We start from the raw sequence: 17,485 nt of genomic DNA on the forward strand, positions 1-17,485 counted from the left end.
TTGAAGAATGCTTTAGCCAGTTGACTGTCAAGATTTCCCTGTTATAGCCAATTGGTGTTGGAATATTTAGAATGGACATTGTCTCTCCTGCAATAGGAACCAAAGATACAGAAGCTACACTAGGACCTGAGCCACTAGGAGCAGATGATCCAGAGGTCTGCAGCGTATTAAAGAAAGACATTTCAAAAAGTGAATACTCTGCTCCAATTTATTCTTCTATATTTCCACTCACTCAAAGAGGTCATCAATACAGAAACTGGTAATGAAATGTCAGGTACTTGGCCTGGGCATGCTGTCATGGAATATATATGACAAGTATATGCCTGCGCTCAGCTGCGTGGTGTGGTTCAGTAAATAACGTAATATACTAGTATGGGGTGAAGTAAAAGAAGATATTTATTGACTAGTGCTCCCTTGATTTTAATATAAGATATACTGTATGCGTCTTGATATTATAGTCAAGTTAAATAATGTTTCTTAGCTGGCTTATTTTGGTATATGCACCAAAAACACTTTGTAAATCGTCCTCCTTATAATGGTGTTGGTAGAAAGTCTTATGGGTGTTGTGCTCTGGAGGGGCGGTGGCCCGTGCCCTCCGGTCTGTCACCTTACCCGAAATTCCTATTGGGTGATGCGCTTCTTCCTGGATGTGCTCTCCTGTTCCTATCGATCCACTGCCGCCACTGGAGTGTGTGCCTGGTTACACACTCGCTATGTGTCCTGTTGTAGTACACTAGTCGTGGCAAGACTTCCGGGTCCCGCGATCCCAGTCGGTCACGTGGACCCCGGATGTCTACCGCCACAGCTGGCCGCTCTACTCACCAGGATGGTGAGGAGACTTATGAACTGTATGCAGCTGGGCAATATTCCGTGCTAGAGTGTGTGCCAAGTTACACACTCCATATATGTCCTTAGTGCAGCTGTTATGAGAGGGAGACCTTGCTGGTAAGTGAGATCTCGTGCTGCTAATGAGAAAGGTGTGCCCATGGGATAAGGGCAGAAATAGTATGTTGCTCACACAGGTTGTGGAGTGTGTATGTGTGTCCGACGCGTAGCGGCTAATAGCTTTCCTCAGGGATGCTGTCATGAAAGAACTCTAATGTAGAGCCACTACACCTCTAGCAATTGATGCTGGCTAAACTGGGGCTCAGAGTCTAATACAGGGGTTCCTAACCACGGTCCTCAAGGCACACTAACAGTCCAGGTTTTAAGGATAGCCATACTTGAGCACAGGTGATTTAATTAGTACCTTTGTTATTTTCATTTAACCATCTGTGTTTAAGCATGGCTATCACTAAAACCAGGACTGTTAGTGTGCCTTGAGGAACGAGATTGGGAATCGCTGGTCTAATAGGATTCTTGTTCTTCCCCAAGGACCCCTACAACAGAATGATGAGTTTTGCTGCAATGCACACAGGTCACTGTTGGTTCAAAGAAGACATTTGGATACAGGCTTAGATCAAGGTAGGCAGCTCAGATTCAATCCAGGCTCAAGCAGCGCAGATGAAAACCAAGAGTCTCCAGAAATCAGACATACAAATGAGCATACCAGCACACAATAATTCAGTAGAATGTATTGAAGGTCAATCAACAGGCAAGGAGCTTGTTTCTTAGGCACTGATGAAAAGGCAGTTACTTAAATAGACTTGATGATGTCATGTGCATGCAAAACAAGGCACTCAAGTGCTCACACAATCATAAGTGAGTGGAGGCTGGGTGGTAGAGAATCTTTTCAGATGCATGGACAGGTAAGTGACAGACAGCACTTGACATGTGCTTAACTGCATAGCTACCAAGGTAGCAGTGGTAGAAGATGCTATGGGACCCACCAGCTGAGTTAGAAATGACAGTAGAAAAGAGCAATGTCCATGCTCAGCAGGGACTTTAATGAGGTCTCTGCTGTGTGACTGCTGACAGCACAAAAGATCTGAAGCCCCAGAATGTCATGAGTAGGACTTGGCATTATAAAGCTCCAACCCTAAATTCTGCTGAAGGTGGAAGGGGATTCTGATGTTCCCTTCCCCTCTGAGCAGGAAGTACAGACTTGTATGCAGCAGAACTGCAGACAATAAGAGGAGGCTTTTGGATAACTTGGCAAGGTAAGTAAGGAAGTTGAGTAAAAGGGAAGGGAGGCTGTCCCTCACTAGTCACCTTTATGGCCTTGCTAAATTTTGCTATGGTGCCTCCAAATTTCTCTATATGCCCCTGTCCCCACCTTTATTTCTTAATAAATTAATACTTGGTTAATTCTCTATTTTGCAGGGAAAGTACCTATCAAGACTTTGCTGACCTCCACCTATCTACTACACATTGAGCTCTATATAACCAAAAAGTAAATGTATACATCTATTTTCTCAAAAGTTGTGATCATTTATGATATGTATGTATTTTGGAATGGTAAAAAGTTGGGCCATAACTTGTACTTCCCATGTCATACTATATTCTTAGTTACTAAGCCCCATTGGATAAAGAAAAAAGCACAGTAGGTAAAAATATAAGATTTGTGATGTATAATTCTTACACAGTGGTCATATGTGTATGCTCCTTCCATGACATAAAAGAGCTGACATTTCTTTGGGCAGCTGTCAGATTCTGTGTCCAAAAACAAGTGCCATGGGAATGTCACTGCTCTGTTCAGCAAAACGAAGGAGGCTCTTGATGTGAGTCTTTGATCAGGTCTCACTTTCTCAGACATTACCCAAAGGGATAGTTCAGAGGCATTTCCCAGCCCAGCACACGTTCAGCACTCACAGAGGAATAGGGATATTCTGCCAATTCATCAACAAATAGGAGAAAACCTGTCAGCTATACATGCCTCTGGCGAATGGTACAAATAGATAATTGATATTTATGACACAACAAATTATTTTTCCAATATATTAAATGTATATGCAGTTACTTAATGATCTACTAACCCTTGTGAAACCTATAAACTTTGCAGTGAATCCTCTTATAAACACCCAGGAACTGCCTATAACCGAGAGCATGTTTTATCAAGAGAGAGGAGCCTGTAGGGCCAAGCCAGGAGCTTACATATACAGACTAGAATTTCTGTTCCCACAAAGCAAAATCATTCTTCCCATAGGGACCAATTAAGATGTCTCTCTAACAGACCTGTTGTTTAATGCATATAGAATTATGATACAATATGAATAGTAGGTGCACAGGATACAATTGCTATTCGACCAGTGAGCATATGTGGTCCCCCAGCCTCAATTTATTTATCTATTTATTTTCATGTGTGACTGTGAACTATGATTGGCTGAGAAAGCTTACCGTGACGACTCCACTCACCCACAAGGAAAATTACTTCTCAAGTTGCTCCATGGGTCAGTGATTCACCTACAAGAATTAATGCATACTACAAATACTTTCTAATTCTTCTTTTCACCCCTTTCATAACCTTGTTTCCCCTATTCCTGTGCTGCCGGTCAGTCTGTTTTCCAATTCCAAGCTCTTTCATGATTAACCAGTTTTGTCATGTAACAGCATTTGATGTATATTTCATTGAAAAATCACTGTTTTACAAGCAATGCAAAAAAGAAACATTCTATAGACAGACTGTTATTTAAGCTTTCCTTTCTTTGTCAAAACAGACAGCTACTGTATCTGTATCAATATTAGCATTCTGAAATAATATATATGTTCTCAGTAATGTATGGTGGTCACCAGAAGTCTCTTTATGTTGTATCAGTCACCTCAGTGTTCTCTTACGGTAGGCCCCTAGGAGCTCTCTAAGATTGTGGGGTCTATTTACTAAGCAGTGTTAGGAGACAGAGTGAAAAGTGATAAGAAAGTGATAAGGTGCCAGCTAATCAGCTCCCAACTGTCATTTTTCAAACACAGCCCGTGAGATGACAGTTGGGAGCTGATTGGCTGGCACCTTATCACTTTGCACTCTGCCTTCTAAAACTGCTTAGTAAATAGACCCCTGTGTCCCTTATTGCTGTCTACTTTGGACACCCCTCCCTATGAAGCAGGCAGCAGTGATTTAAAGTCAAGTGAGCGGGTAGGGTGTGAATTGAGTTTAGTATAATGAATGCTGAAGGAGCTGTGGGTGGGAGTTGAGCAGCAAGTTGTGGCAATGGGGGAGCAGAACATAATACAAGTGGGGGAGACACATTCCCTCAGGCGTCATGAAGTGTTGCTTTGGAGTCCACAACGTTCTACTTACGCTCTTGATATGAAATGCATAAAAATTTACAAAACATGAATACTGTAATACTGTCTACTTACAACATTAATGATGATGGAAACACACTCAAGATCACTAAAGATGTGTGGATCACCTAGTGTTCATAGTAGTATAATGAGTTTATTAGAGTTGACGGAAATAAAATTCTTAAAAATATAAATCTAATCACATTAAATAAAATTATTAGATATGAAGGGTTATTTGCCTCATAGAAAAAGCTCCTATACTTTGAGATACGTTGCCTGTGAATGTGTAGCTAACATGCATAAACTTCCAGGGGTTACTGAGGTTGCCAGTGACAACCAGTTGAAATGGGAAGCAGACGGGAAGCCGATGGACGGAATCCTGACCATCGGCTTCAGGACTGTCTTTTCCCGGCAAGGGTTAAATGACAGGCATCGAAATCTCGACACCTGTCATTTTCCCTTCGAAGATAAGCCGGACGCCGACAGCCGCGGTTTTAGGTTTAGGGTTCCTGGGGGGATTTAGGATTAGGCACCCCCCACGGGTGGTTAGGTTTAGGCTAGGGGAAGGGAGGGTTAGGGTTAGGCACCCCGCCCGGGAGTTTAGGGTTAGGCTAGAGCAAGGGAGGGTTAGGGTGAGGCACCCCCGGGAGAAGGTTAGGATTAGGCACCCCTCAGGGGACTTAGGTTTAGGCGGCCTGGAAGGGGGGGGTTAGGTTTAGGCACTTAGAGGGTGGATTAGGGTTAGGAACTTGGGCGGTGAGGTTAGGGTTAGGCACCCCTAAGGGAGGGTTAAGGTTAGGGGGGGAATTAGGTTAGTGAATACTTACCAACGATGATCGGGATTTTCATTCTTGTCATGCTGCCGCTGTCAGTAAATCATACTGAATCCGTTGAAATGCAGGATGACTTTTGGGTAGAGTGGGCACAGCATTTCCAGGGTGCCTTTTAGTATGGTTACAATGTGGTACACAGATTAGTCATCTCTAAGATCACTTTAAAAATGCCCAATAATGATCTGTAAGATTTTGATTGGGTTATTATTGTCAAGGCACTTGTTCTTAGCCCTGCAAAGTGTACAACATCACTGGCGATATCACAGCATTTTTGGCTACTGTTAGTGAGCTAATTTGCGTTATCCTGTGCATTGTGTAAGGATATACAGTATCATTTATTTACTCCAGCTGTACCAGGGGAAATAAAGAAGGATATAGATTTTACCCCATGAGATTTAGGTATTCTATAAAATGCACTGCAATAAATATATAAATAACGATAAAGTTACATTACCTGGTGATAATTGCTAGATGTGGAGGGCTCATGCAGGCCCCCATGAAGAGTACCACATTCTCATGCCGTGTTTGTCGGTAAGCCATCACCTCCCTCTTAAATGCTTTTAATTGGTCCTCATTATCCCGCTCAATGTCAATGAGTCTAATTGCCACTTCTCCATGCCAACGTCCATGGTACACTAAACCAAATCGTCCTTTGCCAATCATCTCCCCAATTTCCAGCTGCTCAAATGGGATGTCCCACTCTTGCAAGAATATGCTGGTTTGACTGGCTTTGCGGGGGAAGTTCCTGGCTGAAAGCAGCAAGTGGTTCATCTCCTCAAAGTCATCCTCAGACTCCTCTGCTTTCTCATTACTTTCTTCATTCTGGTGAGATAATTTTAAAGTATTAAGCCATGACTGGAACTAACACTCTAGAATAGATGGTGTATGATTTCCATATCTCCTTGCTAGAGCACATGTGTAATCATTGCTGGCTGACACAAGATTCACAGGTAGTACTAATTATTTAACTTGTTATTCTGTTAGGAGACCTGGAAAACATGCAGTGTTGGGGTTCCGTGACGACTGGAACCCCAACAGTGCATATATTAATAAATGGATGTATATATATATATAATATATATATATATTGTATCTATATATATACATATACAAGAAGCATATATATCTAGCTATCTGTATATTACTGAGCTTTATAATACACATTAGGGGCAATATTTATTAAAGTTATATTGTTATTATATAGCTTTTTTTGTTTTGTATCTTTTTATTTTTTTGTCATACGCCACTGATGTATATGCAGGCTGACTGCCACACATGCACCAGGGGCGTATCTATAATGTGTGGGGGAGCCCACACTGCACACCCCGCACCCCTATTTTCTAATACTTACCTCTCCGAAGTCCTGCGTCGGGTGTCGCAGCCCTGCACAAAACGCCTGGAAAATAGCCGCTGCAGCCATTTTCCTTGCGTTCTGCGCATGTGCAGTAATGAATCGCTGGGAAAATGGGGTACCCGCCATTTTCCCGGTGACCTGCGCATGTGCAGTAGACTCTGGGCACAAACTAGTGCCCAGAGTCTACTGCTATGGTCAGCCCGCTGCTGGGGTGGGAGGAGGGAGCCCTGGATGGGGAATGCACACTGGCCCCCTCCTCTCTTAATATGCCCCTGGCATGCACAGTACGCTCACTGGGTCCAAACTCAGAAGCAAAGTCATTGTGATAGCTATCACTTGGCCAAAACCATTTGCCGGGACATGGCTTTTTCGGAAACTCTGCCCCGTGTCCCAGCAATGATACATTATCGCACAGTAAGTTACGTTTAGTTACTTAGGGGATCATTTCTCACCGACCCCTGTGATAATAATGCCCTTAAGTAACTAAAGTGTTTATACTTAACTAACTTTTCAGTCATGTTATTTGAAAGTTCTCTATAACTGAATAGGCAGAAGATGACTGACAAGCTTAATGAGTTTGAATACTTGCTCTGCAAAAATGCACTGTATTCATTGGTGGATTGAGAATTATGAGCAGAAAATGACGTCACAGCAACTCAAATGACTGCAGTCTCAATTTTTTTTTTCTGCGTCAGCGCTTATTACAACACTATTGAAGATGTGGAAGGGGCTTTAGCTGTCTGTGATAGAATGTGAATCTAACACTTCTTAAGAGATGCCGCAAAACCTGGTGTACACAGAACATGCTTCATATTTTAACATTTACATTTTGTGGTCTTTTAAAGTTATGTTGCAGTTTTGGCTTTGCTAATTACAATCATGTAGGATAAGACCTAAAAAGACTTTAGAACAGGCATTCTAAACTTCAGTCCTCAAATACCACCAACAGGTCATGATTTGTGGATGTCTTTAATCATCTACAGGTAAATTAATCTATTTTCCTGGGTCAGTAATTATCCCACCTGTTTTACAGACAGAAATCCTCAAAACATGACTCATACCCCTTTCAGACATACTGAGATTCCCGGGATTTTGGCCTGCCTCGGCCAAAATTCCCGGGTCTCAAGTCTGTGTGAAAGGTACCTACCCGGGAACTTGCAATCGACCAGGGTTTTTCCCGGGACTTAAGTCCCGGGAAATTACCCTGCTTCTGTCTGAATGGTGCTACCCGGGAATTTACTATTCCCTGGCAGCACCAAGCAGCTTTTGCATGCAGCTTTGAGCTGACAGCGCAGAGCGCTGCTGCTTGAGCTGACAGCGCAGAGCGTCCTATAGGACGCTCAGCGCTGCTGCTCACCACCCCCGGCACCGGCCGGCTGTGCCACAGCAGGCCGCCCGCACTCCCTCTGGACCACCAGGGAATTAGAATAAATGTTAAAAAAATTATAATAAAAAAAAAACCTGCATTTCGATTGGCCGGCTTTTGGCTGCTGAATGATGACATCATCATCATCAGCCAGAGAGGGGATAGGCTAGGAGGAGCAGACGGCAGAGAAGAGGCAGGTAAGCAGAAAAACCCTGCTCTTGTCTGAAAGGGGTCTACCTGGGAATTTCCCGGGTAGACACTGTAGTGTGAAAGGGGGGTCTCGACCAAATACCCGGGAATTTGCACAGGAGAAATTCCCGGGTCTGAGCAGGAAATTTCCCGGGTTGTATGTCTGATAGGGGTATCACTGACTTTTGGAGACTAATGAAATTGAAAACATTATTGTAACATATTTTAATGATTTGTGCACATAGAGATTAAACTACAGACATACTTAATAAATGAATACATTGGGCTCCAACTTTCCTTTTTTTTTTAAATACTTTTTTGAAAATTTTTGTTAAATTTTGTTTAACAAAATTGAATTAAAATTTTTGGACCATTAAAGTAGCCATGTTTTACAGCTATAAACGTAAAAAACACATGATATTCTTTCTACAATGGAAATCAAATATTGTTTAGGAAGTTCTTCCCAACACTTTTGCAGACATTCCCACAATTCTGAGACTAATGGAGCCCATCCATCAGTGATGGATTGCCGTGATCCCATGATGCTGCAACCCGGCATCGCGAGATCGCAGAAATCCAACATGTTGGATTTTCCCGATTTGACGATTGCGATCAAAAAACTATCGCGATCATCAAATCGGGGACATTTAACATGTAATACTTAAGCGATCCTGCGACCGATCGCTGACCATCGATGTTGACCGGCGTTTCCACCCGGCAGCTCAGCATTTTCGATCGCGTTGCAGGATCGCAGAAATACCGGTCAAATGTATGGGCACCTTTAGTTGATTAGAGATTGTAGTAGTCGTTGCTAATTGAGTCGCAGGATTAGGGAATCAGGCAAGGAAATGGAGGAGGAAAAGGCAAAGGACATGGAAAGCAGGTATAGGGGAGAGATGTAAACACAAGGGTAAAGTTAGTAAGGAGGAGAAGGTAAGTAAAGTAGAAAGGAATAAAAGAAAGAAGGGGCTGCAGAGCAAAGAAATATCTGTTAGGGATAAAGTTGATATATAAGCAAATGTAAGGTAGTCCTACAGATTGCTCGTAATAGGACTGATTCTGAATCGCACACAAAGTGGCTGTAGTTGAAGGCAGCCATGGAAACTAGATTTAATAACTTATGCCAATACTAGATTCCATTCAACTTTATAATATTGTAGATCAAGTCATGGACATATGTCCAGTAAGATCTAATTTTCGGGCAGGGCCATCATATGGATGCCTCCATGACCTAGTCCCCCCAACTGCAGTCTAACATTGAGGGGAAGATGCTTCAAAGTCAGATGGGAATTACGTTCACAAAGTCAAGATTTTACGAAGAGCATTCTACTTTGAGTTCAAACCTCTGGGTCCACGTCTCTCCCATGTCTGTCTCTTGGGCCAGCTCAATTTGTGCAGTTTTCATGTTGATTTACTATCAGAATGTAAAAAAAAATGTCTAAAGCTGGGTACACACTAGACGATGTGCACCCAGCATTACATTGTTCGCGCTGGACCCGGCGGGGGTGCCGGCATCGGCAAGTGCATACACACTTGTTGATGCCGGCAGCGATGGAGCAACGGCAGGGGAGGTAGCGGGGGCCATGCTGCATTCGGCAGCATGGCATCGCTAGTGACAGCCTCAGATTTTTCTGCATGTACAAAAAATCTGAGGATGCGACAGAGGACCAGCGGGAGCGTGCATCGGCATCGTGATAGTGAATACACACTACATGATTTGAATGATTTGTCATTCTGATGCATCGGAATCGGCCAAATCGCTCAAGATATCGTCTAATGTGTACCCACCTTAATTTGGAGATATTGGAAAACAGTCACAGACCCCTGAAAATTCTGGTAAAGAATGCTAATTCAAAAGGTCTTGCAAGAACTTAATATCACACACAGTCCTGAGACAAGAAAGAACATGTCCATACCCATGGGAAAATGTGGAATATTCTAGATAGCGGTCATGTGTTTAGAATTCTGTATGAGAAAATAAACTGTGGTGAACTAGTCCCATATGACTAGTTTAAATTGGGGGTGGCGATTTGTGTTGGTGGTGGGCTATGTTTGGGTGGGGCCAAATCCGGGAATATACAAAGATAATATAAAGGAGGTCTGTCTCCAGATCCACCCAAAATCGAGTATTTGTGTGTATGTAAGGACCACTTGGGATATACAGTAATATTTCAGCAAATTTGGTAAGCCTAAGCCACCATTATTATTTCACTTGTACAAGATCCAAATGCAAACTCTGTTTACGGGATTAAATTAATTTCAAAACAGTCTGTTGAAGATTCTTCAAGAAGGAGGAGGAAACCTGTACTAGGAGAGTTTGGTAGAGGTAGAAGAACCTTAAGAGGATGTTCATTTTAATTGCATTCATATGCCCCATACACGAGAGGAATAAATCCTTCCAGGGTGCTAGATCTTTCTTAATAATTTTTTTCATCACCAGAGGAAAGTTCCCTGCATATTGTTGACAAGAAAAACTAGTAAGTTATATGCCTAAATATCATTATTATATAACATCAAATTATATTTGGTTGTGAAAAGATGGAGAATGGGAGGGTCCACATTCAAGAGGAATGCTTTAATTTTATTAGAATTGATTTTAAAATTGGATAAATTACTATAGATATGTATTTCAGCAATCAGAAGATGCAGACAGCCAATAGGATCAGAAAGAGTAAGAAAAACATTATCTTACATATAAAATTCATTGGTCTGTTTATTTGTCCGGTTATGCATTCGGATACCCCTGCGCCGATTGGGATGATACCAATGTGAGGTGGTCCAGTTGGATCCTGGTCAGGTTTTAGGGGGGTTAGGGTCCCAGTCAGACCTCCCGTTGGTGTACACTGGGCAGAACTTTGACCCCGGGAACCTGTTCTGGGCCTTCCACTTCATGGATTTGGATGAAAACTTCCCAGAGTGGTAACATAGGATCCCAGAAGACATGCTAAGGGGTTGAAGTCCTGGTCGGACCTTCTGTTGGTGTATGCTGGGCAGAATTTTGACCCAGGGAGCCTGCTCTGGGCCTTCCACTTGAAGGATTTGGATGAAAACTTCACAGAGTGGTAACATAGGATCCCAGAAGACGTACTAAGGGGTTTGAGTCCTGGTTGGACCTCCCGTTGGTGTACACTGGGCAGAACTTTGACCTGGGGGGCCTGTTCTGAGCCTTGCACCGGGTGGATTTGGATGAAAACTTCACAAAGGGATGGCAATTGGTCTGGAATGCCTGCCAATTGGTCTAGGATGCCTAACTTGATAACTTGAAGGTTAGGTCCCGGTCGGACCTCCTGTTGGTGTGCACTGGGTAGAACTTTGACCCGGGGAGCCTGTTCTGGGCCTTCCACTGGATGGATATGGATGAAAACTACACAGAGGGGTGGCAATTGGTCTGAGATGCCTGCCAATTGGTCTAGTATGCCTAACTTAATAACTTGAAGATTAGGTCCCGTTGGTGTACGCTGGGCAGAACTTTAAACCGAGGAGCCTGTTCTGGGCCTTCCACTGAATAGATTTGGATGAAAACTTGGTTAGGTATGGCTTAATTAATAACCTGAAGTTTTAAACCCTGGCAATACTGAGTACTTCAGCTAGTTATCATCTAAAGCCAGTGTGTGGTACTTGGGGCTAACTTGCATGCCTGAAATGTTAGTATTAAGCCAAAGCCTGGTTGTAAGAAGCTCAATAATGAGAAAAATAGGAGAAGCTCTTTTCTGGTGCCATTCTTAATGGAGACTAAGCTAGAGACAAATCTGTTCATTAAAACTGACGCAGATGGACTAAAATAGAGCAATATAACACCTTGCCAGATAACGCCATGAAAGCCAAAAACTTGAAGAGCAATCCGCATGGAACCACCAGAACAGGTATTCTTATCCACAACATAGATTAAGTCAATGACTTTGCATGTGTTATCCGCAGCCTTAGAAACAGTGATGGATAAGCGAGCATATTATGTAAGCTAAAGGGACATCCACATCTGATCGAGCAGGAAGCTCCCCACTGACATCACTGCTGATGTCAGTGCGGCCGCCCCCAAACGGCAAGCGTTCCATCGGGAACGCCTCCGTTTGGCCGGCCACCGCCCCCTGCCCGCCTCCCAAAAGGGGCGAGCTGTCAATCACCATCGACAGCTCGTCCCCTTTGGTGCAAGACCCGTAGCGACGGAGCGCCCGTCGCTAGCTGGGTCTCGCGCATGGGCACGTCGGAGCTGGCTCCAACGTGCGCATGCCCAGTGGGCAAACATCGACCCGGTTGCGAGCATTCAGCGCTAGCAACCGGGTCTGAATAAGGCCCATATTTACTAAGGGTTGATTTTAATAAATTTTGATCGATTTAAAATCAATAAATTAGATCAAAATTGATCAACGTCGATGTGGTGTTTTTGGAGCTGAATCACACATTTACTAATACTTAAAAAACTAAATAAAAAATGGTCTGTTGGTAAATTTGTGATGTAGCCCCAGAAACACAACATCGATGTAGATAGATTTTTATCGATTTTAAATCGAACAAAATTGACTTTTAGTAAATATGATACTTAGAGTGAGGATTCGCCGTGGTCTGACCTCAGTCAGTGGGAAAACCCCATTGTGTATAATTGCTTTTTTTCTTCTGTTTCAGAGGAGAAACTACTCATTGTATCATGAACATCTTTTTTAACCTGTGGATGCCTATGTGGACCAGCAGTACCCTTTTCTCCAGTGCACCTGAGGAGCGCCTTAAGTGAGGAATAATTTGGTGAACAAGTATTTTAATTTCATGTCTGTGTTTTTTTAATTATTTATTTCTCTATGGTGCACTACAGGTATCAGCAAGCCCCAGATGCCAAGCCATTTAAAGGTTGCTTGGGCTTGCTTGAATCTGTAATGTACCGGAGAGGAATTATAGCTTAACTTAATTTATCGACTCATAACCACCACTAAAGGTTGTAGGAGTAGCCCTAGTGCTCCTGTGTGGAGTCCAATCCCCATAGGTAATACAGCCTACTACTGCTATAGTGCTACCAGCCAGTTTACATATCTCAGGGCTGGTATTACCAATTTGATGTTGCACTTTCTACTTTTTCTACAAGCAAAGCAGAGTCCGTTCTGATCATCATCATCAGCAGAACAGATCTTGCACCAGATTGAAAACAGCTGCAACAGATAAAAGGCACATATGCTGCTGCTTCCATATCTACATACTATGTAAGGAGTGTTAACATGCTCTTACTGTACTACGATTATGCCAGTCTACCCCTTACATCACCCATTCCACCTCTCTATGTGCAACACGCATATATGTCTCAGTCTGCATGCAGACCAAGCGTTGTTCATTTTACTGAACATGAAACCCATAATGCACATTATAATAACGAATGTTCAAAAGCTTCAATGAGCATAAATGGAAAATAACCCATACTTGCAACTATAGTATATTTTCCCTTTAAATAAATATCCAATCTATGGCACCTGAAAGCTGGCCACACATCTAAATATTATTTGTCCAACCAGCCAACTAGTTGATTGGTTGGAATGATAACGTATGGGAGTAACTTATGATCAGCAATTTGCTTCTAAATGCCAGAAAACAGATGAAAATGGTCGTTCAGACGAGTTTGTTAAATGTTTGATCTGAACAATTTGTTCAAACAACAGTTTTTGTCCATTTTCCGGTGTTTGGGAGCAAATTGCTGATTGTCATTTGCTTTCATACCTTACCAGATTTTCATTATAACCAATCAACTAGTTGGCTGGTTGGACAGATAATCTTTAGATGTGTGGCCAGCTTTAGTGGCTGCGTTGGCTGTTGTGGATTGTTCAATGTCTGCTAAATCTAAATGGTGATGTACCGCTCAGTCCAATGAAATGTATTGAGTGTTATGCTACAAAACTTGATAGACAAGGAAAAATAACATTATATTTTGCTGCACGTCATATTTTACCTCAGATGTTGGTTCCACTTCAATTTGAAGTAATGGATTTCCTTCATTACTGAAACATACAATAAAAGAAACAGTTATAGTTACTAATAGTTGGCTAATCTATTATGGGAACAGGGAAATTAAATAACAAAAGCTGTGATTTTCTAAGTATATTTATTAAACAGAAGGAATTGACCAGGCAGAAATCAGTAAGTGTGAGGATGTACAGTATGTATCATGGAGAAACCATTGATGCACCTACCGTATCAAATGAGCACTTCAGTCAAGATAAATGTTTCAACATACATGCTTTATCTACTGTGAAGTAGTGCTGATTTCATTATTTCTTACCTTGGCTCCTTTAAAATTGCTTTTTCGAAGACCTGTTCTGTGCTCAAGGCCATTTTTTGGCCAGGAGTCAGTATTTGCCTGTTATTAATGTCAGTCATTGGGCCTATCAATGATCTCCATCTTTTTCTATTGTACAGTATTTCTGCCCCAGAGTTGCTGCCGGTACAGGGAACGTCCCCCTGGTGTTTAATATATGAATACTCTGCATAGGGCCTGATTCAAAGCTGTATGCACACATTGTAATCAAAGATGAAATGCTTATATTTGCTGGTAGTCAGAGTTGCACAAATGTATCTAACTGCTGGACTAGGTGACGAGCCTTCTGTGTGGTCCAGGCAGCACTCTAAAACACCAGTGTAGAAGGTTGAGGGAGGCCAATAACAAAATGTCATCATTTATGGCCTTAATCTGCTACTGCATACTGTAGCTTCCACATGTTAATGCCTCACATCAACCTAACACAACACAGGTAATATCTAGCCCCCACAAATGACTGATGAAACATGACCTAACACAATAAGGGAGAAACCAGAACTTCACATGTAGCTGATGCAACAAGACTTAGCACAGTAGAAGAGAAGACAAGCCGACACAAGTAACTGACTCAATATTAATTAACACAATAAAGGAGAAGACTAGTCCCACATGAAACTGACCGAATGTGACCTACCACAGCAGAGGTGAAGTCAAGCCGCACATATACCTGACTGAATAAGAGATGATCGTTACATGTGGGACAAGTTCCCTCTTTATAATTAACGCAATGTGACCTAACACAATAGGGGAGGAGTCTTTCACTCATAAGTAACGGATCCAACACAATTGAAGGGATGCTTTGCCTACAAATATAACTGCCCCATGTGGATGGGGCAGTTTTGACTAGTGCAGACATTAATTGATAAAATAAAATTTAGAAAACAATTTCTTAAAAATGAAAAACATGGACATCATCAATTATATCTCTAAAAATAAAGCATATACAGTCAGGTGCAGAAATATTGGGACATTGACAGAATTTTCATATTTTGGCCTCTATTCACCACCACAATGGCTTTGAAATGAAACAAACAAGATGTGCTTTAACTACAGACTTTCAGATTTAATTTGAGGGTAATTACATCCAAATCAGGTGAACGGTGTAGGAATTACAATGGTTTCTATATGTGCCTCCCACTTTTTAAGGGGCCAAAAGTAATGGGACTATCAACTCAAAAGCTATTTCATGGGCAGGTGTGGGCTATTCCCTCGTTATTTCATTATCAATTAAGCAGGTAAAAGGTCTGGAGTTGATTCTAGGTGTGACATTTGCATTTGGAATCAGTTGCTGTCGACTCTCAATATGAGATCCAAAGAGCTGTCACTATCAGTGAAGCAAGCCATCATTAGGCTGAAAAATCAAAACAAACCCATCAGAGAGATAGCAAAAACATTAGGTGTGGCCAAATCAACTGTTTGGAACATTCTTAAAAAGAAAGAACGTAACGGAGAGCTCTGCAACACCAAAAGACCCAGAAGACCACGGAAAACAACTGTGGTGGATGACAGAAGAATTATTTCCCTGGTGAAGAAAAACCCCTTCACAACAGTTGGCCAAATCAAGAACACTCTCCAGGAGGTAAGTGTATATGTGTCAAAGTCAACAATCAAGAGAAGACTTCACAAGAGTGAATATAGAGGGTTCACCACAAGATGTAAACCATTGGTGAGCCACAAAAACAGGAAGACCAGATTAGAGTTTGCCAAACAACATCTAAAAAAGCCATTACAGTTCTGGAACATCCAATGGACAGATGAGACAAAGATCAACTTGTACCAGAGTGATGGGAAGAGAAGAGTATGGAGAAGGAAAGGAACTGCTCATGATCCAAAACATACCACCTCATCAGTGAAGCATGGTGGTGCTAGTGTCATGGCATGGGCATATGTATGGCTGCCAATGGAACTGGTTCCCTTGTATTTATTGATGATGTGACTGCTGACAAAAGCAGCAGAATGAATTCTGAAGTGTTTCGGGCAATATTATATGCTCATAGTCAGTCAAATGCTTCAGAACTCATTGGACGGCGCTTCACAGTGCAGATGGACAATGACCCGAAGCATACTGCAAAAGCAACCAAAGAGTTTTTTAAGGCTAAAAAGTGGAATGTTATGCAATGGCCAAGTCAATTCCCTGACCTGAGTCCGATTGAGCATGCATTTCACTTGATGAAGACAAAACTGAAGGGAAAATGCCCCAAGAACAAGCAGGAACTGAAGACATTTGCAGTAGAGGCCTGGCAGAGCATCACCAGGGATGAAACCCAGCGTCTGGTGATGTCTATGAGTTCCAGACTTCAGGCTGTAATTGCCTGCAAAGGATTTGCAACAAAGTATTAAAAAGTGAAAGTTAGATTTAGGATTGTTTAGTTTGTCCCATTACTTTTGGCCCCTTAAAATGTGGGAGGCACATATAGAAACCGTTGTAATTCCTACACCGTTCACCTGATTTGGATGTAACTACCCTCAAATTAAATCTGAAAGTCTGCAGTTAAAGCACATCTTGTTTGTTTAATTTCAAAGCCATTGTGGTGGTGAATAGAGGCCAAAATATGAAAATTCTGTCAATGTCCCAATATTTATGCGCTCGTTGCAGAGAGAATCCAAGTGTCCTACACTCATTATTATTATTATCAATCATGGTAATGTCTAAATCCCCTTCACGGGGAGGACCCTGACATCATCAGCCAGTGTCCAGCGTCATTCCCTACCATCTAAGTGGGCATAGAGGGGGAACATAACCAAAAGCGCGGCGAGCACAGGGAGCCCGCGAGGGGACAACTTTCTTCTTTAGGTGGGGACAACATTCAGTACTTGTGTATGTAAAGTACACAGGTACCATTTAAAACATTCAATCAGTTCTCTCTGCAATGAGACCGAAAAGTACACAAGTACTGTACCAAAAATGTTTTCTCATTTTATCCTTCTTAGTTCAAAAGGAAAGAATAGAAACCCTGAAAACCCCCCATGAAAAAAACCCTACACGCTACAACTGTTAATTTCAAAATAATTATAGCCTTGAGTCCCCAGGATTCTCCTTCGACAGCAGCCAATCACAAATTTTTCCTATGCTTGCTGCTTGTGATTAACTGGCCAGTGAGAGTCATGGGCAGCCAATCACTAATGGTCACCATAGGAAACTGCTTGTGATTGGCTGAGCTGTGAAGGGGAGTCCAAGCTACTCCCAGCTGTAATAATTTTGTGTCACTCAGTCGTAGCGTGTGGGTGTATTGTTTTTATGGAATATATTTGTTTTGGGGGGGGTTTGTTATCATTTGTACTACAATAGATCA

The 17,485-nt window shown here is 42.1% G+C and overlaps 1 protein-coding gene across 2 annotated transcripts in view; it reads right to left on the reverse strand.

Annotated features, from left to right (window-relative positions):
* The window catches only part of KSR2 (kinase suppressor of ras 2), a 534,326-nt gene that overhangs the window by 112,261 nt on the left and 404,580 nt on the right, over positions 1-17,485 (reverse strand). For both annotated transcript variants that reach the window (XM_088449103.1, XM_088449104.1), the window contains exons 13-14: positions 13,827-13,875; positions 5,449-5,816 (exon numbers count right to left, since the gene is read on the reverse strand). In XM_088449103.1, coding sequence (XP_088305229.1) covers positions 5,449-5,816; positions 13,827-13,875 — 417 coding nt within the window. The remainder of the gene's footprint in view (positions 1-5,448; positions 5,817-13,826; positions 13,876-17,485) is intronic.

This window comes from Taudactylus pleione, unplaced genomic scaffold, assembly GCF_031769625.1.
Source record: "Taudactylus pleione unplaced genomic scaffold, aTauple2 ptg000479l, whole genome shotgun sequence".
NCBI classification, from domain to species: Eukaryota; Metazoa; Chordata; class Amphibia; order Anura; family Myobatrachidae; genus Taudactylus; species Taudactylus pleione.